Raw genomic sequence first — 25,703 nt, forward strand, 5'->3', positions numbered from 1 at the left:
AAACTGTTTTAAATGGTAGATAATATTCTGTCATTATGAACTGATAACTTTGAGCTTCTCTGACCAGGTATGATTTAGAGTCCATTCTACTAGCTGAACTTCAAAAGAAAACTACATTGCTAATTTAAAACTAACAAATGTAATCCTGCATTGTTACTGAAAAAAACTAAAAGAGAACAAACACCATTGTACATAATAAAAATTAACAGTTTAAATAGTCTGAATTTGAAAGGAGTAATGGTATCATACTTTAGTTTAACATGAGCTGTTATGTGTCTAATCAAGGATTTATTCTGGACATTAGCTAATCTCAGACATTAGCTAGTTGTAGAAAATTAGCTTAGCAAGAGCCTCTATCTCCTTATCCCACTAACCTCTTCATACTTTTTAATCACTTTAAACTTTTTATTTGGAACTAATTTCAAACCTTCAGAAAAGTTTAAAGGATAGCACAAAGAACATACATATACCCTTTACCTAGATTTGCCTATTAACATTTTGTACTGTTTGCTTTATCATTTTTGTATGCTTTCTCTATTGATCTTTTCAACTCTATGTATGTCTATTTTTTTCTGAACTGTTTGAAAGTAAGTTACATACATCATGCATCTGTTCATGTTTTTAAATTAATGTAATTTTATAACTTTCTTCAAAGTAAAAATATTTTTTCTCAGATAGTTCTATCATTTACCAAAATGTAGAGGCCATTTGGAGCATTATATTTTACCTTGCTTTTGTCCTGTTATCTATTTTAACTACCATTCATGAGGTCCTTTTCATGTCGTATCTGGACTCTACTATTTTTTTAGATTGTCCTTTAATAAAATCTAAAGTCTTGACATAAGTACCTGTTGCTACAACATAAAAACTTATAGCTATGTCATGTGACATATTACAGAATTTTGTAAAGTGCTAAATTCTTGTTACACAATTTTGATTGAAGAGAACTCATTTTCTAATGTAAATGCTTGCATTTAAGTAATTGAACTAATTAGATTTCTATTTAGTAAAATTACATTGGTTCAACTGAAGTTTTTGATCTGTAAGTTTGTTTATTTTATGTGTCAGCTGGATGTGGATTCCCAGGATTGAATTTGCATGTTTGCTTATTTCCTTCACAGCAGTGTCTGATCCTACAAGTCTAAGAATGAATTTCACTGCAAGAGTAGCTCCAGAAGTTCCATAATGAAGATGCAGCTTATAGAAAAGGGAACAGGATTCAACTCAAACAAAAATAATAGGGGAGGGGGTTAAACTATTTTATATACTGATGGGCAAATCGATGTAATTTTTAAGCTGTGAAAATTTTATTACTTTGTCTTTACTGATATAATTTATCAACATCTTTAATGTCTAAGATTAACACCAACTTATAATAGATCCTCTGACTATTTTTCCAAATAGTCTGAGATATGGAAGAGATTGGGTGTAACTGTGTTAAGGTCAGTTCTCTAAAGTTTTCAGTTATTCTTTGTGAGTGTTGAAGACACAGAGCCAGAATCAGTTTAGACTCAGGGAGAATGATGGGTTTACTTCTCAGATTGACTATGTTGTGGGCAGAGGCATCACCTGCATTCCCCAAAGGACTAGAGATCAGAGAATAAACTCAAAATGCAACACAATGTTAACTTTTTCATGTAGCTGATGAATTTTGACTTGGAATTTTCTTAGAAAGCCTCGTTCTCCTCTGATAACATGTAATTCCTGTCTGTTAGCATTTTTTTTCTTGTGTGTTTATTAGTATTAAGCATATTTCGTGCTTACTTCATGTTAAACCACTGCCAGAAAAACTAGACAGAATTAGTTCCAAAAATACTTTTCTTTCTTAGCACCCACACACAGGATGTGCGATCTATAGTAATTCTTATTCACTTGAAATAAAGCCATTTGTTCCTGTCAGTAGAGGATAGGTTTGTTGTTTTAAATTGCTGGGTTTTTGGTTTTGTCGGCACGTTCCCCAATACAAATTGAATGGCTGACAAAAATCTATCTGTATGACAGTTCAATCTAGATAAGTGCCCTCTGTTGCCTAACGGTACAATTTGGGGCCTCAGACATAAAAGCAAACTGAATGCCAGGCTTGTAGCAGAGCTTCTTCATGCAGATAACAGAAATAATCCATATTCCTCAGGTCCACAAATCAGAAAAACAAAGGAGAAATGTGCATGCACATCATCTCATTTGAAAGGGTGGTCTTTTAGCTTCTACATCATGAAAATTGGAAATATCTAACTTAGGAGAACAGTACAATAGCTGATATGACATATGCCTACATTTGAAATTAAAGAGAAATGTGGTCTTGACTTATGAAGTTAGAGAGAGGTCTGCTGCTTAGCATTTTCCCATAGTGTATTGGCTTTTGTCGAATGAATTTGCTTTCTATTTTAACATGCCTACTCTGAAATAAGTTACATCTTTAGATAATGATTCTTTTATAGCTTTGATATTCTGCTACAGATAGGATTGAAAAGGTCTCCTTTACTCCCCAAGATGAGGCGCTGAGAATTTGTACCTGTTGGCTTACCTCTGCCTAAAAACACGTCCGTCTTTCCATACAAGTATCTGTCAAATATAATTCATATATAAAAAGAATGATGAAATATGTGGTAACAACAGTTATGGGGAAGAATTGGGACTAGTGTATAAGGTAACAGACATCCTGAAGATATGGCTAAGGGCCCCAGTTGTAGATATTCTGAAAAATAAGGGTTTAATCCATAGGGCTTGGTGATTGGATTTGGAGAGTAATGGAGAGAGTAGGAAAATCTTTAGGATTTTATCTGCGTTGACTATGTACATGGTAACACCATACCTCAAATTAGGGAAAACAGGAGGAAGAGCAGCATATAGGAGAAAGAAAATGCCCCACTTTGTCTGTGTTAGGTCTGAGATGCCTTTTGATTACCTAAGGCACCAAGTAGGAATTAGATTCATGCAGAAAACATGTCTTTGCCAGCCTCTAGGTGGTGGTTAGAACAACAGGTATAGATGAGATCAAACAGATGAGTGAGAATAGGGCTAAGGATGGAGACCCAGGGCATACAGAGAGCAGTTACGGTGAAGGAGACTGAGAAGGAGAGTCCAGAAGGATAGGAGGAACTTCAGGGGAGGGTTGTGGTGTAACTGCTAAGGAGAAAGTGGGCAACAATGTCGGATGCTATTGAGAGGTCTAATGAAAAAAGGACTGAAAAGTGGCCATTGGAGCCAAAGTTGGTACAATTTGTGCAACAAAATTAATGAAGTAGTATTGGCTTATAAGCCATAGTATAAAATAAATATCAATGAGTTCATACTGATACCAACTAATGATTGAATAGACAGATCTCCCATGCCAAATCATTTATGTTGATACTCCTTCCTCAAGGAGGTGGAGCATAACTCCCCAGTCCTTACATGGGGGTTGTGCATAGTGCATACAGTACAAGAGGGAGGAAGAGAGTAGCTTTACAGTGGAGAAAGCTGATAAACATCTCCTCAGCCAGGTGATCAAGGTCAACATCAACAGTGATAAATCATGTTGATAGTCTGTACCTTTGATATGATGTTGATGAAAATAGCACTTTGCCTCTGTGGTCTTCCTCCCCAAAACTTATAACCCCCGTCTACTCATGAGGAAAACCTCAGACTAATCCCAATTGAGGGACATTCTACAAAACACCAGTACTCTTCAAAAGTATCAAGGTCATCAAAAACTAGGAAAGCCTGAGAAATTGTCACAGCTAAGAGGAGCCTAAGGAGACATGACACCTAAATGTAATGTGGGATATTGGATGGTGTCCTGGAACAGAAAAAAAAAAAAAACATGAGGTACTAAGGAAATCTGAAAAAAGTGTGGACCTCAGTTTATAATACTGTGTAATAATGAACAATTGATTCATTCATTATGACGAATGTACCACAGTAATGTAAGATGTTAATAATAAGAGACACAGACATACAGAAAAACGTATGGATACCAATGGGGAAGGGGGGGTAGGATGAATTGGGAGATTGGGATTGACATATATACACTATTGATACCATGTATAAAATAAGTAACTAATGAGGACCTACTGTATAGCACAAGGAACTCTACTCAATGCTCTGTGGTGACCTAAATGAGAAGGAAATCCAAAAAAGAGGGGATACATGTATACGTATAGCTGATTCACTTTGCTGTGTAGTATAAACTAATACAATATTGTAAAACAACTATACTCCAATAAAAAAAGAATAATATTAACATCAAAAAAATAATAATAAGGGAAACTAGGTCTAGGTTATATGGGAACTCTCTGTATTATCTTTGTAACTTTTCTAGAAATCTATAACTATTCTAAAGAAGTTATTTTAAAATGATTTTGTCCACTAGGAAGTCATTGGTGTTCCTGGGGAGTCCTGTGGCGTGGTAGGAAAACATCCAGTTTGTTGGAAGTTGATAAGCTGCTGGGACATGAATAAGTGTAGTTAGTGCTTGTAGTATACTCTTTCGAGAAGCTTGGCTAGGAAAGGAAGAATAAAGAGCAGTTGGGCATTAGCTGGGGAGTGTAGTATAGGGTAAAATAACCTTTTAAAATATTGAAAGTTGGGGTACACTTAAAAATGTTTGTATTCTTAAAGGGAAGAACCAGTAGAGAGTGACACATTGAAGATAGAAGAGAAAGAACATTTACTTGATGAAGCAAAGCCCCTCAGTAGGCAGGATTTTATTCTGTTCAACTGAAAATGGAGAATCTTTTAGATTCACAACATGTTTATGAATCAGGTATGAATATTTATATTTACTTAATCATATTTTATAGTTTTGGGTCACCCACGTATAGAAGTAATCTTCAAAATATTTCCGTAGAGAATTTGGGCTAATAGAGTTTTGTTTTATTGGCTGAGCATCACAGTTATATTGGCTATATTCATAAAGCATTAAAAGGTATATTGTACACTTCTGAATTATGAGCACTGTAAACTCAAGGTAACACAGCATATTCTTTAATGAAGAATCTCTCACAACATGGGTCCAAAAGTAAGTACCAAGAAAAAAAATATTGTAAAAATTGTTTGCTTATGAGATGGCTGGTTCCAAGCTAGAATTTTAGAGTAGATAAATCGGGAGTCACCAGCCCTCACGGGTAAGCAGATAATTCTTAGCACATCTTAATAACTGGTGTGGCTCCTCTCCTGCCATGAGGGTAAATTATTGTTGTTTATGATGTAGCCTTTGAAGATTCATCTTGAAACGTATCTCAGTTACACCCATAGGTGAGGTTGTGACTCACCAACTGAGATCAGACACTTTTTCCTATCAAATAGAACATTCTACCTTCAGCATGTGTCACCCTTGGACTTTCAAATTTATTGTCAATATTCCAGATGTTAACAACAAAGTATAAGTAAAGGTTTGTTTGTTTGTTTGTTTTGGAGGAGGGTGACAAGAAACAAAATCTACAGACTAATCAACTTTATAGCTGATTATACATTCATAGAACTAGGTGAATGGTACAGCCAACCTTGCTCTGGGGAATGGGTGATAAGACACCCCCAGCCTGTCTTGGTGGTCTGGTAAAGTGAAAAGAGCACTGGCATTGGGAAACGGATTCTGTCCTCCTTCTGCCAGGTCTCTCCCGGGCGTGTGGCCTCGGGTAGATCGCCCATCTGGCTTGGAACCTCTCATCTCTATGTTTGCAGGCTGGTTTAGATGATGCTGCATGTCACTGTCAACTATCAGATTCTGTCATTTATGTGATAACCTCAGTGACAGTTACATAGAATCATCAAGATCATTTGTTCTTGAATGTCTGGATCACTTGAAACTACGACTGTGGATGGATTTTCAGTGAATGAATCCCTTTTCCTTCCTAATGCTAGGCAGATTACATAGGGAAACCTAGATACAAGTTAATTATATAAATCTACATACTTTATTTGGTAATTCTTTTAAAAATATAAATAAAGCATCTGTTATATAGCATTCATTTATCAGAGTATCATTTTCCAGTGGGAATGTATAGGGTATTTATACATCATTATCAAACAAAATAATGAACATTTTGACGTTTTGATTATTTCAAGTACAGTATGTGGAGTTATTTTATATTCAGAAAGACTGTAAAGAATTAGACTTCCTCTACTGCGTACTTACACTGTTCCAGATGTTGACAGCAACATCTGGGCATTCTATCATGAGCTGATTTTCTGAATGAAGTAACTTAATTATTGATTGACAAACTAACAGGATATAAGACACAGACACACTATGTTCAATAGCGGCGTCAAAGTTGTAAACTATAAACATATGCAAGCAAGTGGGGCCATGATTCTAACTAACTGAAGTTGCATTTTGAAACACTAATGTTAAACTTAAATTTCAGGCATAAGTTTAGAAATGCTGGAGGAGGAAACGAAGAAGTGCAGTTACATCATTTCTGGGCTGTCTGTTTTGCAAATCATTAAATGATGTAGTGGCAATGTGGTCAGAGTTCCTAGTATAAATAAAAGTCTATTCTAGCATTGTGAAACATAAATAGAGTCATTCCATATGGATTGCATATGGGTTTGTATGAGTCTATATGTGTATATATACAGATATAACCTCATCATATGGAAATAAATATTCACATGTGATATTAAAGCTAAATTTAAAAAAATAATTAGGAGAAAATGTGGTATGATTTATCTTATTAATTATAGCCAAAACATAAATATCCATTTCAGACACATAAAATGTTTTGAAAGTACAAGCAAAAATAGTAAATAAGAATGATTATAATAGAAAGACATTTGTAATTGTACTTTTTTGAAAAAAATTTCCGGTATTACATACTCAAGAGCAATGGGTTATTTTAGTGTTCGCACGGTAACCTGCTTTTCCAACTGCTGGTAGCCTAGCAGCAGGGCGTGTTAGTATTTTCTCTCTGGTGGCTTGCATATGGTCCATTGGCCATGAGTTTATGATAGATAGAAAGTGTGCTTTCCCTTTATTAATGCTACAGTATTGGTGACATGTGGCATGTGCACTTTCCAGTGAATGAGTTTGACCTTTAACTCTAAACAGTCCCTTGAGCAAGAGCAAGCCACGTTTAGTGGAATGACTACTTAGAAGAAACAGATTGGAAGTTACTTTTTCTGATAGCATTAAAGAAATGCAGGAAAGTTTTTTGTCATTGAAAGTCATCCAAAAATTGTGGAACCATAAAATAGGAAATTGGGCAAAACAATGTAGTAGTAGAATTACTGGATGAAATAATAGCATGTTTTAAAGCAACTTTTGGTATATATTGGCAAATCATTTTCATCGAAAGATGCACTAATTTATACTCTCAGTCATGTATGTGTACTGGTTTTATTGCATCCTTTCCAATATTATCAACTAATATTTAGTTGAACATCCTTTGCAGGGTTATCACATCCAAGGTATTATGATAGGCTTCCATTTGTTTATAATATTTAAATCCTCACAAAAGCCCTGGGAAATAAATATTGTCACCACTTTTTTAGAGATTGAGGGAACTGATGTTCAGAAAACTTAATTTTGACCAAGATCACATACTGAAATGTTACTTCTGTTCTTTTCACTCAGTGCCCTGTGCTTTGTCATCCTAACAACTTTCCAAGGATCAAACATTTACCTAACAGTTTACTTTACCTTTACCTATATCATGTAGTATGGTATGTTTTAATCTTAAATTGCTATTTGCTAGAAATTAGTACAGCACAGAGAACACGGTCATAAACAAAATTTTATAAATTCCATTTTATTTTTTTCTCCAAAATTTAAGTTTCCTGTCCTGGATTGATGAGCCTTTTTAAGTCCTGGGTCAGAGGTAGAGTAAGGATGAAAAGCTGAAATCGCCAGCAAAGAAATAGAAGTAAGGTTAAAAATGGAATGCCTTGTTCCAAAGATAGATGCTTTTTAGAAAATGCCATCTGGGTATTATGGAAGTATGATATTATTTAATTAGAACCAGATAAAATTAGGTAAGAAATAAGTACCAGCAACTATATGACTAGCTAATAAATATAATTTCACGGTATTCTGTAGCTATCCCAAAGTGTGAATTGTAACAGGAGCAGTTAAATTCTTTAGAGTAGTTAAATTCTTTGGCTATGAAAGCATAACAGTTTTTAATAGGTGTATCACCTGGTAACCTGGGGCATTATTAAATATATGGAGACTGAAAGACATGGTAGAAGCAATGGAAAAGTCTGGCCAGGCTGGGTAATTTGTTTTAGACCTATGGAGAAATCTATTAACCATTTCTTCTATAGACCAATTTGATTAGGAAGTAGGACAAGCTGTTCTTTCATTACTTACCAAAACCATACTGCACTTTGTATCAATTATTTGACTGTCTGCAGCACATAGATTAGAATAAAGGGCTTTCTTAGTGTTTGTGAATGTTGCGGATTGCTGATTAGTAATTAAAGTACTGAATGAAGAAAATCAGGCCAAAATTGAATGGGAATGAGAAAGTCTTAATTCTGTAATACAGATGTTGTCTTAAGCGGCCCATTCAACATAGTAACATTCTTCATAACCCTGGAGTGTTTGCCTCCCATGTAAAACTCAAATCGAATGCCTTAGAGATTGCTTCCTCTCCCATGCCTTGTGATGTAGCTGTATGGGTATTAATTTAGTGAAATATCCTGTCTGCCAGGTGTGGGAACTAGCTGATTTTATTGTAATACCAGATCATTACTTAATTCATATGCAACAGAGTGCAGCACATGGAAAGCATTATAAATCTATTTACAGTGTGGCTGGCCTCATGATAACATTGTATTAAATTCCCAGGTGAGGCAATTTAAGCAATTGCTTTGCCATGTGCACGCCATGGAAATTAAATTCTCATATATGTTCTAGTAATAAACCAACCTCATTGTTATGCTTATGCTAGTGGTGGGTGCTAGAATCCTCATTCTGGTTACATATACCCTGTTTCACATGTAGAATCTTACAGGAGATGGTACACAGATCACAGTTCTTAATTAGTTTAAACTAAGTTAATTCATTTTGTTTCTAGTTTAGCAGTGCCTGTCCAGGAACACCTTCAGTTCAGTTGGGAAATGTTAAGGTCAAGTAGATAGATTGTTTCAAGCAAATTTCCAGAGAGAACTGAGCAAGTGTATCTGTTTGAACTTGGCTTTAAGAGAATCAGCCAATCAGTATGCAGACGTCCATCAAGTAAAAAACTGCTTGGAGTCTGAAATTCTTGCTTTCATAACCAAAGACTCACTTTTGTCGTCAGTTTAAAATAACCATTGAAATTTTGTGCATCATGCCTTAGGGATAACAATCAGTTGTTAATTTGTCATTTTTTTATGGTTCATATACGGTCTGTAGATTTCTCTGTCCAACTGTGTCTAGTCCACCTAAGCATGTAAGTTAGAAGGAATAAACTTTACAAAAACACACAACTAAAAGTGAGAAATGTCCTTGTATTTAACTCTGTGTGTGTGTGTGTGTGTGTGTGTGGCAGATATTGTCAGTTGAAGCTTTTCCATCCTTATGGTACAGACCTGAAATTGCAATAGATTACAAACTGCAGAGAGCTTCTGTCTTCTCCAGAAGCCACATATAAAGCACCAGTAGACAGTAGTAACTGACAACTAAGACTAAAAATGTTGACAATTTCTTGATTTGCCTGGTTAGCTTATGTATAGAAGTCATTAACTATTTATAAAATGCATTATGAATTGGGTTCCTTCAAACTGTAGCTGACTGTGTGACATTTCCAGCTCAAATTCTCATGCTTGCATTTGGCTAAAGTACAGATTTTATACAGTTGATAATAAAGCAAAAAATATTTTAGTTGGTTTATAAAGATACAGTAGGTGTTTCAGTTTCATTAGCTTTGAGTCTGCCAAATTAAAGTATGACATAGTACTTAGCAATGTAGAGTGACATTTTTTAAAAATTCCACAAAATGTAAAATAGTTTATTGATATTTTGGAGGAAAATTCCATAAAATAAGCAGTTTGTCATTCAAAGTAATTGGCCTTTTTTTGGTATTCAATTAGTTTAGTGATGATTCTGCAGGCTAAATTACAGTTGATTAAAATCAGCTTATTTAAAAATTCAAACTATAAAAATTTAGGAGAAAATACCAATATCATGCATTTAAATATAATTCTTACTAAAGCAAAGTGTTAATTAAGAAAAAATTTTTATAAAGTGATACTTGAGTGTAAAGAGTTCAGTTTTCAGCATTAGCTGTGTCATTTTCATGAGGAACTATTTCTGATATTTGAAATGAGTTGTCTTTTCAATCAATCAGAAGAACATTTTAAGGGAAGTCAGTCCTATCAGAGAACATTTTATAAACTCAGCATATCATTTGCTTAATTACATCCAGAAAGCCATCCCAATGAGCAGTTTTAACCATCCCAATGGTAAAGAATGACATTTATAGGGACCACCCTTCAACTGTGGATAAATCTTTAGTTCTCTGTTGGTGAGCATGTACACCCTTAATTGCTGGTTTTTTAAAGCAATGGATTCTAACCAAAACAAGATTAGATATTTAGGGATACATGTTTATAATTTTCTTCTTCTTTTGAAGTACATCAAATCAAAATAAGAATATAATATAATTAAACAATCTATGCCAATTTGTTGGTATTTTGGTAAAAAAGGGAAAAACAATCTCCATATGATATTCTTGCATACTGTGGAATGTTTTAGTCCCCCATAGTGATGAAATGAATAATTAAAAAGGCAGCTCTGATACCACAGCCTGTTTAAAGGTTCTCATTTCCTTTAATGCTGTAAAATACTAGTTTGAGACTAGTTTGAAGCTAGTTTGAAACTACCATAGCGAGGAGCTCCAAATGGGCAAAAGAAAGGTTTGGCTTGATTGAAATATTGTGGTAAGGCCATGAAGTGTACTGTCCTTGTAATTTAGCATTTTTCAGTACGATATGAAGTCAATAGAAATAGCTAACTAATAGTAGCTTCAGTGAATACAATAAGAGAAGCCAACCTAATATCCACTGTTTGTGGTGGTAAGAAGTCTGCCATATTCAAAAATGAATGAGTTGGATCACTCCTGAATAGTTAAGACATCTGATATAGATGTCATTACTGACTGACCTGACGTCAGTCTAATGACCTAACTTTTCTATTTTGTCCTTTCTGCAACATGGTTGGTCTCATTTATCTACTGCCAGAGTATGAGATACACATTTGTAGCACGGAAGGGGAGCTTGGGGTAGAGACTTAGGGCAGGAGGGGATTCCACCATCTCCTTTGTAACATTTTGCAATCTTTATATTTTTTTTCCTGAGAGTATTCAGAGGGTAATAAAATGAGGAGGAAATTTTGTGCAGTAGAATGAGTACTGAGCTGTAAGTCAGGACCACAGAGTTCTAGTCTCAATTTAACCAAAGCTACCTTTAGAATTCCGCAAGACTGATTTTTTTTTTCTCTAAAAAAATAAAAGGATGTCTAGGTTTATTTATTTTTATTTATACCCCATTCAGCCCCTTTCAACTGGATTCTACCAGAGAGTTAAACCTTAATGCCCTAAAGTTTCTATTCTATGTAATGAACTAAACTCTCTCTCATGTCCCATCTTTGGGAGAATTGAGAAGATAGTCACTGAAATCATTTTCTGTATTTTGTGGTTCAGAAAAAGAACCCCAATTGAGAAAGGCAACTTTAAAATGATTTAAAATCTATTTGTTTTTCTTGTCAAAAGTCCTTTTAAATTCTAATATAGTAGGATTTTATGTTTAAGATATTATGATCTCTATGTGGCAAAGCAGTGTTACTCATTCACTGGTTTAAAAATCTAATTAAAAATCTTGCTGACTTCTGCTCACGGATTATGGATAGTCCTTTTAAACTACAATAATTTTTCATATCACAGTTGAGCAGGTAAGAAATATTAAGTGCTAAACTGTAGACCCCAAGTGGGAAAAGATTACTGTTTCCCAACTGCCATTTTTTAATTGACTGTTTTTGCTTAGTTAGTTCAGAAGCAGAAAAGGCAGCAAAGTAATCTGTAAATCGGCATTTGGGTCTGAAATAGTGATGCTGAAGTAGGATCTGAGGATGGCACTCTAGCTTCACAGCTAATTTTCAGAGCTTTTTAGCTTTTCCAAATGTGTGCATGTTTAGATAATTCATGAATTGCTTGCAGACATGTCCCTCTGACTTTACAGGTAAAGGTAGATTTCTTGTAAAACAAAATTTCAGTGTGTGAAAAATCGATCCATAGCCTGCTTGTCTTTATTTATTGGAATTGTGAAAAGCTGGCTCATAGCCTACTTGCCTTTATTCACTGGGATTGGGAAATTTAATTTGTTTTACCAGATGCACACATACACACACTCCCACTGCTTTTCCTTAGGCCATTTTTATAGAGGACTTGGAGACATTTAAATTATTGTTTGGAAACGGCACATGCTTTTAAATTCTGGTTAGTAACATCACAATAATGAAAGAAATAAGGATATGCTATTTTCCAGGCATTCCAGTGTATAGTTGGAGATATAATATTATCCTAGAATTAGAGATTTTAGAAAACCTATATTGTAGAGTCCATTTCCTGCCACAATATTAAAGACCCCCATATACTCTTGTTTTAATTACAATCTGGTGAGTGTTGCAGATATACAGCTATATAGTTGTATTTCCTTTAGCTTTGTAGTCTGGTTTGAATGACTCTGCATGGAATAACATATCAGTTCTGATCCGTTTGTGAATATTAATAGAGTACTTAACACAATGCAGAGTTTTCTTCCATTACTGGCATTTGAGAAAACTTCTAATTTACATTAAACTCCTCAAGTTCAAGAACTTTGCACAACTTTGGTTTGCACATTTGAGCAAATAGGTTTCCATTAGGGGGCTCTCGAGGTTTGAGATGATCAGCGTTGATACCAATAATGCTTCGAAGCCTTTACTTCCTAACGTTCATCTTGCTCTCTCCCTTTTTGTTTTGTTTTATAGAAAAGGTCACGGATTGCCTACAGTGACGAAGTACGGAATGAGCTCCTAGGGGATGATGGGAATTCCTCAGAGAACCAGGTAGAATGCTAATCAGGAAGGCCCGGTGGGTGGCTGGAGGGTGAAGGAGGTCACTGGCACACTGGGCTCTCAAGCTGCTCCGTAACAGTATTAGCGGCAACTCATGTGGAAGCGATACTGTTTAATGCAAAGCTGGAGTCTTAATCAACTTCAAAATGTTTCTTGGAGATCTTACATTTAACCCTTTACCTTGTGATCACTGTCTGCTATCTTTTTAAAAAATCTTTTCTTCTCTTTTCTTTATTATTTAGTACTTAAGGAATAACTTGAAACACACTGTTTGCAGACAAAGCCAAGGTCCTCACCTCAAACACATGTAAAAGGAATAAAAAAGTACATAATGCAGCTTTGATAATAATGCAGTATAATTAAATCAACACTTGCAGCAAAACAAATGAAAGTAAGCTTTCAAAATTCGACAGGGCAGCTCAGTCTCCTATTGTGTAGCTTCTTAAAAATACATTCACCAAAATGCAAATTGTAAGCACCAGTGTGGAACTTGGATACTCACATAAAGGTCCTGCCCCTGTCAAATAATGAAGATGATGATGATGATGATGATAGTGGTAGCTGTAGTAATAAGAAAAGGAAAAGTCTTTGCAGTTTAAGATCTGCACAGGCAAAAAAATTAAGATATAATTTCTTCTTAAAGAGGCCTTACAACTTGGTTGTCAGTTCTCACTGGATCACACAGTAGTGTCTTGAGTCTAACTAATATCCCACTTCTTTCTTTGAATTAATATTGCAGATTTCATGAATTCATGTAGATAATATATATGACTTTAAAAAAATGTTTCAAGAACCTCAGAGTAGAGAAGATTTTAAAAATGTCTCAAACAGTCCTAGTGAGTGATTCTCTTTGACACTTTTAAAGAAAATAAATGATAGGGAACTTCAGAAGCAAGACCTGAACGTGTTTATTAATGTTACTTTGGCAAGTCTAGTAAAAGTCTGTACTCTCTAAATAAAAATGAACATAAACCATTCATTGAGTAAACCAAAATTTTAATAAAATACTAAAATGTAATATATTAATATTCATTATAAAAATTACATAATAGTATTTACCATTTCAAGTAGAGTATAAGTTTATATATGCTGAAATTATATTACTGTCCACTAAAATGTTAATATTGTAAACAGGGTTGTTGCTTATGTGATTAAGGCCCCCATCTGTCCACCCCCCAAAAAAGGAGAGGAATCACTGAGCTGATTGTGTTTGTTTTTGGAAAGATCTTACCTCCTCCACTATTTGGATGTTATCAGCTTGAGTTCAGACATGTAAACACATTAAGATTTGACTTGGGATTTCAGCTTCCCTGATTGAAATGTGAGAATAGCTAAGGGAAAAAAAATAAGGAGCACATTAAACACAAAAGCGTGATGTGATAAAAGAGTTTTACATATAATAGTTTAAATAATGTGAGGATGAGAGCAAAACATTTTTTCTTCCTATTTTAAGTGAGATTTAGATTGCTCCTCATACCTCTTGAGTGCATCAATCATAATTTTCTATCTTTACTGCAAAAAAACTATATTTTTTTGCAAAAAAAAAAAAAGTGAATGCATAGTCCCCATGTCAATTCTTTAAAAAGCTACAGATCTTTCCCTCATTTGAAACTACTGCCTAATATAGAGGAAATAGAAAGGAAGGGGGTGTTTCTAACTCAGACTCCTTTATTGTAATGGATGTTGTAGTACTGTGACAGGGATTCTTTTTTTTTTTTTGAAGCATGTTCCCTTCTGTTAATGGACATTTTATGTGCCTAGAACATTGCCTTATATACATATAAGAATGACTTTTTTTTAACGCCTAAAGAAAAATATTCCACAAAAATAGATTGAGTTCATATTTTCTGAATTTCTCAAATTATATTCCTGTCACTTTAAAGTGATTACTCAGAGATTTCCCCTGGACTTGTGTAAATCAAACTTACAAATTCTGGAAGTGCTTGGAGAGCCTGAAGTTTAGTTGTAAGGAGCTGTCACTTCAATAAATAGAGTATATGATGAATTATAGTCATGAGACTGTGGAACTGTTAGATTATTACTTATGTGAACTTTTCAGTCTAAAATTTGAATCAGATTCGAAAGTTCAAAGAGACGACACTTAACTTTTTGGATATTTTGTTACCAAATGTAGCAAAATTTCCATATCATAATGAGGGCTTTATGTTTCATTTTTGAGGCTCTTTATCATAATACAGGAATTAAAATCCCTAAAACTATAACATATCCTTAACCAGGAATGGTCACTTGAGACTAACTCTTTATTCTGCATCAGTATTCATTCAGACTATGGAATCAAAACAGAAGCATTTTCTTTAAAGGAAGAAAAGATTTGACTCCATTTTAATTTTTGTAGCTCAGTGGCTGAGAAGACAACTTTTTCTGGGTAGGATCACCTGTAAATTATAGAAAAATATATTTTCTGCACACAGATAAGTTTATTTTCAAGTTAATGGTTGAGAAATTGATTTTCAGAACTTTTTGGCCATGTGATATGTATGATAAACTTCTAACAATAGAGGGAAAACTTAGAGGTAAACAGAATGAGACAAAAATGGCAAGATTTGTTTAACTAAAATTGGGATATATATCAATTTTTTTAAATTATAGGTCAGAAAAGGAAAAGGATATAGAATTAATAGCAAAGGCTGCAAATAGATAAAATGAACTAAGTACTAGCTATTTAGTTATTTTTGATGCAATATCCACATCCTCCCTATAGTGACTTCTTTAGGGATTCAGACAAATGTGAATGCCATAGCTCTTATTTCTCATTCTGCCAATTTATAATGCATTTTTTTAGGCATCTAAAACCTGGCTGTTAATATACGTAATTATGATCTGCCAATTAACTATAAAGTATATTAATTTACTCTTAAATATGTAAACATTTTTGCCATGATTATAATTGTTAAAATTTCAAAAATTAAGAATTTTCAAATGCATTTTAATGTCCTTTATACAGTACACATTTTTATTTAATTCCAAATTAATTGCTTTGTATAAATTCATTTCTATTATATCCATTGCATGCAATCAAATATAGCTCATCCATGATTTACAGAGAAGGGACAAAATTACCTACTTTGCACATTCATGTATTGTTGGGTCTTTCCAAGGACTATTGTCTTAGGCATTATCATTCTGTTCTTTTAACATATCAAATTTTCCATTGCATGTGACATTTTAATTTTTAGAAAGATTTCTTAAAATGCAGTAAAGCTGTATTTAGAGTGAAAACTTAAATAATTGCTAACTCAATTTAGTTTCATGAAAACGGTTCTCAAAAAGGAAAAAAAAAAAAAAAAAAGAATCTTACAGAATTAAGCCCCCTTCATAGTGGAGTATGATAATGGAGCAAATGTTCCCCATTTTGAAACCTAATAGTGTCTCAGTTTCCATATGCAAAATTACCTTGATCAGTGAATAAATCTGAACAAATGAAATTTGAGTAAATCCTAAATAGAAGGTTCAAAAAAAGATATAAAGAGTAGGATATTTCTAAACGTGTGGAAATTTTTGTGGTAAAGCAATATTCAGCAGATATGATTGCTTAATTTTTTAATGCGAGGTTCTCTTAAGTTCTGATTTGGGCTTGCTGTGCATAAAGTGTGTCAAACTTCAGCTACAGACCAGGGGGTGAAGTCGGTCAATTTAATTCCCCAACATCTAAAGAAGGTCGGTATCATTTCATATAGCCCTGGCAGAGCAGATCATTACCAGGCACAAATCTGTTCGTTACGTGCTGAGGGTTTATAGCAGAATAAATAGACTGTCATCATAAGTTCAGAAAATTGTGTGTTCGACCCACGATAATGTGTAAAGGGCGTTTAATAGAGTTCAGCATTTATTCGTTATCTGTATGCGGACAGAGACGGCAGTCGCGTTATCAGCTTTAAAAAAAAAATTCGGTAGTTCTGGGAGTCACGTGATGCCCCTCACATACAGAGGCGCGCGCGCATGAACCCTCACATGCTCTGCCGTGCAGTTTTGATTTTAGTCACAGCAGAAGGCTTAACCACAAGAGATTCCACTGGTTCAAACCAGCGTAAACCAGATTTTTTCAGCCCACAAAGGAACAGATTACCTCTTGTATCAAATTCTGCATTGGGGGAAAATCTTTGTTTCAAAAAAGATGTTGATTATCATAACTCAACATGGTGGCATGGCACACTTTCATGTCGCCTATAACGGAGCTAGTAACTCGATAAAATACAAAATCACTACTTTCAGTCTAGTCTAAGCATTGTTAATTTTCAAAAATAGACCATCTTTTGTTTACTTGAGTAAAAACTCTCGCACTAAAAAAAAAAAAAAAAAAAAAGATAAAGATTAAAAACCCTCCCATTACCTAGCTTAGCTACAAATCCGGTGTAAAGCTTGGATGCAGCCATGCAGCACAAACAAGATAGAACGTTTTTTGTTTGGAACCTATTGAAAAAACAAATGGGTAGCATTTTTAAACACTCATTGATTATGGCAGGGTGGTATGGCCCAAATGGTCTCTATTGCTGAAGAGTAGTTTTAAACTTTGGCCCTTTAAGTATCATAGTCAACTGAAGAATGGTGCCCCCAGAAAGAAGAAATAGCTGTGCGATCAATTCCAAGATCAGCTCTTTCTGAGAATTAATATTTGCCTTTTTCTCCCATGATGTTTGGATAGCAAAGAGAAAGATTCCGATATATGATAGGCCAGGTATCTTAGTTTAGAATTTTACTTCTTCTGGGGAAGAATTGTAACTTTTCACATGAAATGATGAGATGCTTGACTCATACACTCAGTGGTTGCTGAGATAATGAGTGTATTAATTACAAGTAATGACAACTTCATATATATTTTTGGAAGAATGACATTAAAAGTTTCTTTTTCAGTAAATGCCCTGTGAGGTATTATATAATAGATTCTGTACCCTTTTTATAAGTTTCATAACAGATTTGAAATCTCATTCTTTTGTACTTGAAATACTTCTCAAATAACAAATGAAATAACAGAGTAAGCTGGAATGCATATTGCCTTCCTTGAATTGGAGACAAAAACAGCATTAAGCATTGAGAAATCTGGGTTATCGTAAACATGATACTCTTGGAAAGACTTATAGTGAGCAATTCATGGCATGTTTCTCCCAAAGCAATAGTTTAATTTATTGGCCTGCATATGTCAAGTGTTATAACAGATGTTACAGATATTTGGATGCTTAAAAATTATCAGTTGTAGACCTGAATTGCTGAGGATGCAAATTTCAGACTTAGAATGTGGTTTATAGTCTCTTACAGCATAGGTTTCAGTTTCTATTCGTTGTAGAAACTATGGCAGACACCTCAACTATACAATGATATTTGTGGTTTAGAATACAGTACTGTCTCTGTCTCTGTCTCTCTCTCTCTCTCTTACACACACACACACACACACAGAGTGAACCAGATACATGGTTATATCCATTTTCTAGTTTCTAAAGAGTTAAACAACTTGTTTTTTCTGTTATATTTAAGACAAATGAATATTCTACAGAGGATAATCAAAATGTTATTATAGAAGAGTTTACTAACAGGTAAAGAGTGGTTTGGGGTTTGACTTTGGTGAAAAGAGACTGCAGTACAAATGAAGTGAGGGAGCTCATTGCTTTGAAATGGCCCAGTTTACAAGATGAATAAAATTGAAATGTGAAGAAACTTCAAAAATTAAAATAAAAACACCGTGTGATTTCATTAGCCTCTTAAGCAAAACAAAAACCTAGAAATCAACTCTGATATATGCAGTATTTCTAAGGATGGTGAAATATTTTCTGATACTGCGTCCTAAATATTATCTATCCTGGCATGCTTTATTCCCTATTAAAATAATGTTACTTCCAAAGGTGATCCTGTTACTAGAGTGGGTACAAGTATGACACTAGCATAACAGTTTGTTGTTTTAAAATACTTATTGGGACAAAAGCATGAACTATTAATCATTTTCATTTGGAGGTAAAACCTGAAAGCAGTTGTCAAGATTCAAAATAGAGAAACATCCTGAAAACTTGTAAATACAAAACCTCTTCAGTGGTACAGTCTTAGAAGAGAAAAACAGTAAACTTGTTTTCTTTCTTTATAATATAGACTTCTATGAAGTCGTTCCCCTTTATTTCATGATGGTGTCTTAGATGTACTTTAAAAGAGAATTTCACACTATTCTCTTTGTTTAATGTGACAGTGTGAGAAAGTGATCTTTATTCGTTCAAAAAGCTCTGCATGTAGTCTATGTTTAGGTTCTTTTAATGTGTTTGTCTGTGATTTTTAAATGCTAAACATGTAAACAGATAAATTGTCAATGTTAATTCTGTATCCTGTCACACAACTGATCTTTCTTTCCTGCCATTTCTCTCCTTTTTATCTTTTTTTTTGGTGCATTCATGTTGCAGTTGATAAAATTACGTGAAGAGGTGAGTACTTCCTAGCTTGCTTTAAAAAAAAAAAATTCTGCTTTTCCCTATAAAATTGAGTTTCTAAATCTGAAGTAAAATCTTTGGGTTTGTTTTTCCAGGAAAATCTACACATAGCAAAAGTATTGATTATATTGCTAGAAATGTTCTCTGCTATCTTTAAAAAAACAAGTACATCCTAATAATGCTTATCACAGTGATCATTGTTGTTTGCCAGCTTTGGAAGAAAATTCAGATTTTAAAGACCAAAGAAGGGAGGAAAAATAAAGGAATATCTTAAAACTATACCCAAGCGTAGTTTTAATGTAGACTGACTTCAGTTTTGTTTTATTCATATTGGTTTCTCAAGGAAGTCAATGTGATTAAACATTTTTTCCTGACATTCTGATTTATTTTACTAAAAACTGTTTTTAAAATAACTCCTTTCTCTCAACCAAAATTCTTAGGTTCACCATTAGATATCATGAATCTATTATCCTTTTGAGGAAACACACATATGTTATAAATACCCTACTAGTCTGTGTACACAGATACCTAAGAATAGCTAAAGCTCTCCTCATTGTTAAACACTTTCCTTTTTGTAGGAAATAGCGCCCAAGTGAGTTCTCACTTTTCTGAGTTTGCTTGTCTGTTTCATAATGTAGCTTCAGACTTTTTTTGTGGCCAAGCAAATATTTACAACAATGTTGATAATTTTATGCCTGAATCAATGAGGGATGCTGAATGATTCTGTATGTTTTTTTAAATTAGACCATACTTATCAAATATGCTTTGTTCTTTTCAGAAATAGAGTAGTAATATTTTTTACTTAGTGGGATTGAATTTTGTTACTTTTATATTAGGGCATAAAATAATGGCCCATATTGCAATTTAAAAATTGTCTAATTGCTTATAATAATCAGAGTCCTGTGAATTATTTTCAAGTTTAGATTGGCTGCATTGATTGAGATTTTCCCAGAAGTTTTTTTTTTAATTGGTATGTCATCATTCTCTAGGTGATGTGAATGCTAATTTAGAGGTTTGTAGAGAGTGGTTTTCAACAACTCTTCTGATTTAAGATGCATTAGTGATGTCTTCTCAGTAGAAGTAATAATGATATATAAAATGAAGGGTGAAAATACACAAAACCCTCACCCTCCAACCTTTATGTGTTTTTTTTTTTTAATCTTCCCTGCGTGGAAGCAGATGTATATACTAAGTGAATATTATCAATCGCAGTTTTGATGTGAGTGATATGTCAACATTATTCTTCTGTAAGACAGACTGCTTGTATGTGTTTGCATATGCTCAGGCTTAGGTGAAGAATCTGAATTTTCAAATGTTAATGCAACCAACAATAGACTTGAAAACCACTGTATGAAGAAACTACAGAAGCTCTTGGCCCTGAATTTAGCAGTGAATATAATTAATAAACCCTTGTGCCTTAGTACCATCAGCATCGTTGACAGAAGATTTAGTTTTAAGCTGAATTGTATGGATTTAGTAATCTTAATTTTATAAGCTGAAAACATCACATCTGCATTTCTTTTAAAATATGTTTCATCATCGTTTTATGGCTTAATTCCTTTGTTGTGCCTATAGCAACAGTTTTATCAGTTATGCTTCTGGAATGCATGTTTCCAAAACTGTAACCTGAAATGGAATTGTACTTGGAAGAGTTAGATCACTCAACTAACAGAATAGTATACTCTGAAATATTCTTTTTACAGTCTTTGATATGGGTGCAGCATTGATATTTATAGAATAGGTTGCATTGATGACACTGTGTTGGTAAATGGTTTGCTCCAAAGTGATTGTTTCTCAGCCAGGATTCTCAGAGTAATCAAACAGTGAATGTACCCCAGATTTCTTCCTTGTATCTATCCTAAGAAGACAAACACTCCTCTGCTTCAAAATAGGATGTTTCATTGTGTTTGGAAACAAAGTATGCCCCATCCGTTCCTTATGATGCTCTTTTGGGGCTCAGTTCTGGAAACAGAGCATCCTTGGAGGCAGGCTGGTAGTGTATAGGGAGCTGAACTGGTGTTGGCTATACCGAGCTCTCTGTTTGAATCCTGCATCTCCAGCTCTCCATGTTGCACAGCCCCTCACACAAATGGAGCTGTGTCTGAAGCTTCTGCACAGCTTCACTTACCTGCTTTGAAAAGGGCTGAGAAGAGGGTGAGAGAATGAGTTTGGGATGGAGTGTGGGGGCAGGTTGAAAGCATCAGTTGCTACTGTAGTACATTTCCTTTCATTTTCAGAGACCAGGGCAATGCACAACTAAGGGGACGATGTAAATAGCACAGCTGTTACAAGAACTTGATTTTAGCTTGACTTAAGTGAAGAGGTTCCAAAATACAAAGTGAGGTCCTGCTGGAAAGCTGCTGGTAAACTGATAGTCCTCTTGCGTGCAGATTTGCTCTGGTAAAATTGAACTGTACTGATGAAGAGTTATTTAGCAATATACCTTTATTCCATTATTTAGGAATATACTTTTTTTTTTATAAAAAGTTCTTTTAGAAATTTTACTCTCTATTATAGCCATATACTGAATAAGCTGATTTGACTCCCTTTCGTGGAATCTCAAAAATCATTCTACATTTAAACACTTTGTTTCCTACATTTCATATTATCATATAATTAGACTGTGAATTTTCAGTATTGAGCTTTGATTTTTTTTTTTTTAATCTACAGTAGCTAAATATTTTCTTTTAGTTTAGGGATTTCATCCAATATGAAAATGAACCAAAAATCTTTGTTCTGTTATTCTGGATTAAAATTCACATTTACTCTTGATATCACAAATCTGATTATCTTTTTAGAGAATCACCAATTTGAAATCAAGTCCTTTGTTAAGATAGAAAACAATATTCAAAGAAAGGAAGAGCAATCCCCACTCCCAAAACCTGCATGTAGTGAGAATTAGAAATAAGAAAGCTGTTTTTGACAAGCTGAGTAAAGTGTTTAATTTTATTTAAAAATAGTCATTAATGCCAAACCCATAAAGCTCCCCTTGCTTTTCTTTTTCTCAATTACAGCCTTCAGTGATTTTGCGTTTTCATGGTATGCACTTTCCTTCCTCCCTTTTATTTATTTAGCACTTTTTTTTTTCCGGCGGCGGGGGGGTGGGGTGGGGGGGCGGTTTTTCTCTTAATTTCTCCACTGTATAGTAGACGACTCTATTAATTATTATAGACTGTTGTTGCAGCTTTCCTGACCTTCACATCAGGTCCTATCTCTCTGTTCTAAATGCATTGTTTTAATGATTCTTCCCCCCACTCCCCCCAGCACTTCCCCCCCAAAAAAATTTCAAGGAAAGCTTTGATGTGGCTTTAGCTGCCTCCAACGTCTGGCCGCATCTCAGATGTGTCACCTATGCCGGGAGGGAATAAGGAAATCACGTTTTGAATGGTAATGATAACATACTAATCACTTCCTTTCTTTGAAGATGGGAGCGAGATATTCTGTCAGCATCCCTGGCTGCTAGAGCTTGGAGGCACTGGTCTAGGTGTATTAGCTTAAGTGTGCATGTCAATACAGCTTGCATCTCCAAGATCCATGGGGGCTCATTAGAGCAAGGTGGATCATTTCGCTCGACAGCCACTCAGATAATATGTGTGGCACCTCCTTTTTTATTATTATTAGAAAGCATTTCTTCGATTTTAAATGACATCTGTCAACAACACAAAGTTGGAGTTATGGCTGCATTTTTTTCTTTCTTTTTGACCAGATACCAAAACTGATTTGAAGGGGAAAGTACTAATTTATACAGATACATGTGTGCATGTACATACACACAAATATACAGTTACACATATTCTTATATTTCTAAGTATCCAGACATACATGCATCTGTACACACATATGCACACACACGCACACACACACATTCCCATGGGCGTGCACACATTCTTATCCATTCACAGCCACGATTAGCTTGTTAATATGTTTTATAAACCTGAATATGATCTAGTGTATGATCATTATTCTTTAAAAAAGAAAAGAAACGAAAATCAGCCTTAATGTAGAAAAGAAAGTTTAGAGGCTGAGGATTTGGGGAAAATTCTCTAATTTCCCCATCAAATGTAATTGAAAAGAGTACATATAAGTATTATCATTTTAGTTCACAGTCTAAAACACTATGTGTCAGAAATTCACTTTCAGCCTAGTGCCATATGTCTGGGAATATTTGGGAATAAATCCACAATTTTGTACATCTGTGTGCATGGGAGAAACATGTGTCTCTTGTTTCTTAGTGGTTGCCCCAAGTGGTCTTAGAACTAGAACTGCTGTTTAGTATTCTGTTTTAGTAGCATACGTTGTTCTATATGGCATCTTGCTGTACATCTAAATTGAGAGGCATTCTCTTAAAAATAAAGTTTCTGTTTATAAATTACTATGTGTAGGAACAAGTGAGTTTTTTTAAATGATTGAATTTTATAAAAAATAAATACAAAATAGGGATCATAGATCTATGCAGATATCTCATAAATCTACTTCTGCTGAAACAGTAAAGATCCAGTTGGTTCTGGTTTTCAGACCTTTCTCAGTGTTTTGGAGTAAGATTCATTGTGGCCACATACGACATGAATCTGCCTTTTAAAACAAAAAAGTGGACGGTCCATACACGATTGACTGAAAAATCTGTTCATTGTAGTGGTTTGTATAAAGGAAGATGTGCTAAAAATTATCTATAATGGGTTGTGATTCCCCCACACCCCCCGAAATGTTAGGGCATACGACGGCATTATTTTTTTTAAGGCAAAAAAAGAACGTTGTAGACGGCCGTGTGATTTTTTTCCCTTTTTCTTTTTCAGAGGGCACATCTGCTCGATAACACAGAGAGGCTGGAAAGGTCATCTCGGAGACTAGAGGCTGGGTACCAAATAGCAGTGGAAACCGGTAAGAATTCTGAGAGTGAGCAAATTGTCTTGCTTATGCACAGCAGTCTTCACAACACATGACATTTCAGGGAAACTTCAAAGGAGTAGCAGAGACAGCAGCCCGAGATGTGGTTTACATATTGGGGAGACAATTGGGAGCTTATTTGCGCTTATCTTTTTTCAAGTTAAAAGGCATGACATCTACTGAAAACAGTTCCTGAGGTTTAAAAGTATACATCTGAAAAGAGATGGAATACTTTGTCTAAATTCTACATTTGTCTTAATATGCGGTTACATGTTGTCAGTTTACCCACCCGCAATGATTGCTAGCACACGGTGCTGTCTCCAGTTGTTTGCTCCTTTACGTTTATTCATGTATGTAAAAATTAACATTTTAATCAGTCTAAATTATGTGAACCAGGGGAGAAGAAATACCAAGTTTACCTTGCTTGTTTGTCTTGCTGTTGGAAATGATTCCTAATGATCCCATATATATATATATTTTTAAACATGAACAGAGCCTGTAATCAGATATGGAAAAAAAAAGTCATGATAATTTTATTATGTGTTAGTTAATACTGTCCAAACTTTTGGGTTGAATTAACACTAGTTACTAATTTCAGAAAACGCAGCCCTATTTTGACTTCTAGGGCGAGTCTACTTAAAATAGACATGCTTTTTCTTTATTGAGGTTTCATGCAATGAGTGTTTTTTTTACCTAGTAAATAAATATCCATTAACCCCTTTATACTTATCAGTTTCTTATTATTTAGCTATTTGCAAAGTATAGATTACATATCACCTATTTTATATATTTGTGGATACCTCTTGCCCCGTATATGGACAACAAAAATACGTGATCAACAACACTTCCATTGATTTTTTTTTAATTCAGTGTTACAAAAAATAATATTTATTTTGTAAGAGCAGGTATAATGAAAATGATTCCAAATGATTTATGAATGGCCAGTGTTTCCCTTGCTTGAATTCATGGCTATCCTATATTGGCTGGCTTATGTGATGAATTCTGAGAAATCAAATAGAATGAGCACAAATGGCGTTGGCATTATAGTAATGGTGAGAAAACTGAAGAAAATCATCAACCCTCCCAGATATTTTAATAGTATGAGCAGCCCTTCTTTCTGAGGTTATTGATAGATTGGCGTTCTGCCCCGATTGGCATAAAAGCCAGCTTTCAATTGTTCTTTCATTCCTTGGGCTCACCTTAAGAAGTGACTGTCCTTACAAAGAATGTTTATAATGAGCAGCGCCCTGAACGTGAGGTCAAAGTGTTCTGGCCCTTGTCTGTGTGACCTTAAGCAAATCACATAACTTCTTTTAGTCTGTTTCTTCTTCAATAAAATGGAAATAATACTGTCTGTTGCAGAATATTCCTACGAAATG

At 34.5% G+C, this 25,703-nt stretch overlaps 1 protein-coding gene across 3 annotated transcripts in view; it reads left to right on the forward strand.

Annotated features, from left to right (window-relative positions):
• Window positions 1-25,703, forward strand: part of VTI1A (vesicle transport through interaction with t-SNAREs 1A) — a gene marked incomplete at its 5' end in the record, with an annotated part of 359,894 nt that overhangs the window by 61,807 nt on the left and 272,384 nt on the right. For 2 of the 3 annotated variants that reach the window (XM_079716619.1, XM_079716621.1), the window contains 3 exons: window positions 12,929-13,006; window positions 19,414-19,434; window positions 24,234-24,318. In XM_079716619.1, coding sequence (XP_079572745.1) covers window positions 12,929-13,006; window positions 19,414-19,434; window positions 24,234-24,318 — 184 coding nt within the window. The remainder of the gene's footprint in view (window positions 1-12,928; window positions 13,007-19,413; window positions 19,435-24,233; window positions 24,319-25,703) is intronic. The other variant, XM_079716620.1, reaches the window with a different exon arrangement.

This window comes from Hyperoodon ampullatus (assembly GCF_949752795.1).
Source record: "Hyperoodon ampullatus genome assembly, chromosome: 1".
Classification (NCBI taxonomy): Eukaryota; Metazoa; Chordata; class Mammalia; order Artiodactyla; family Ziphiidae; genus Hyperoodon; species Hyperoodon ampullatus.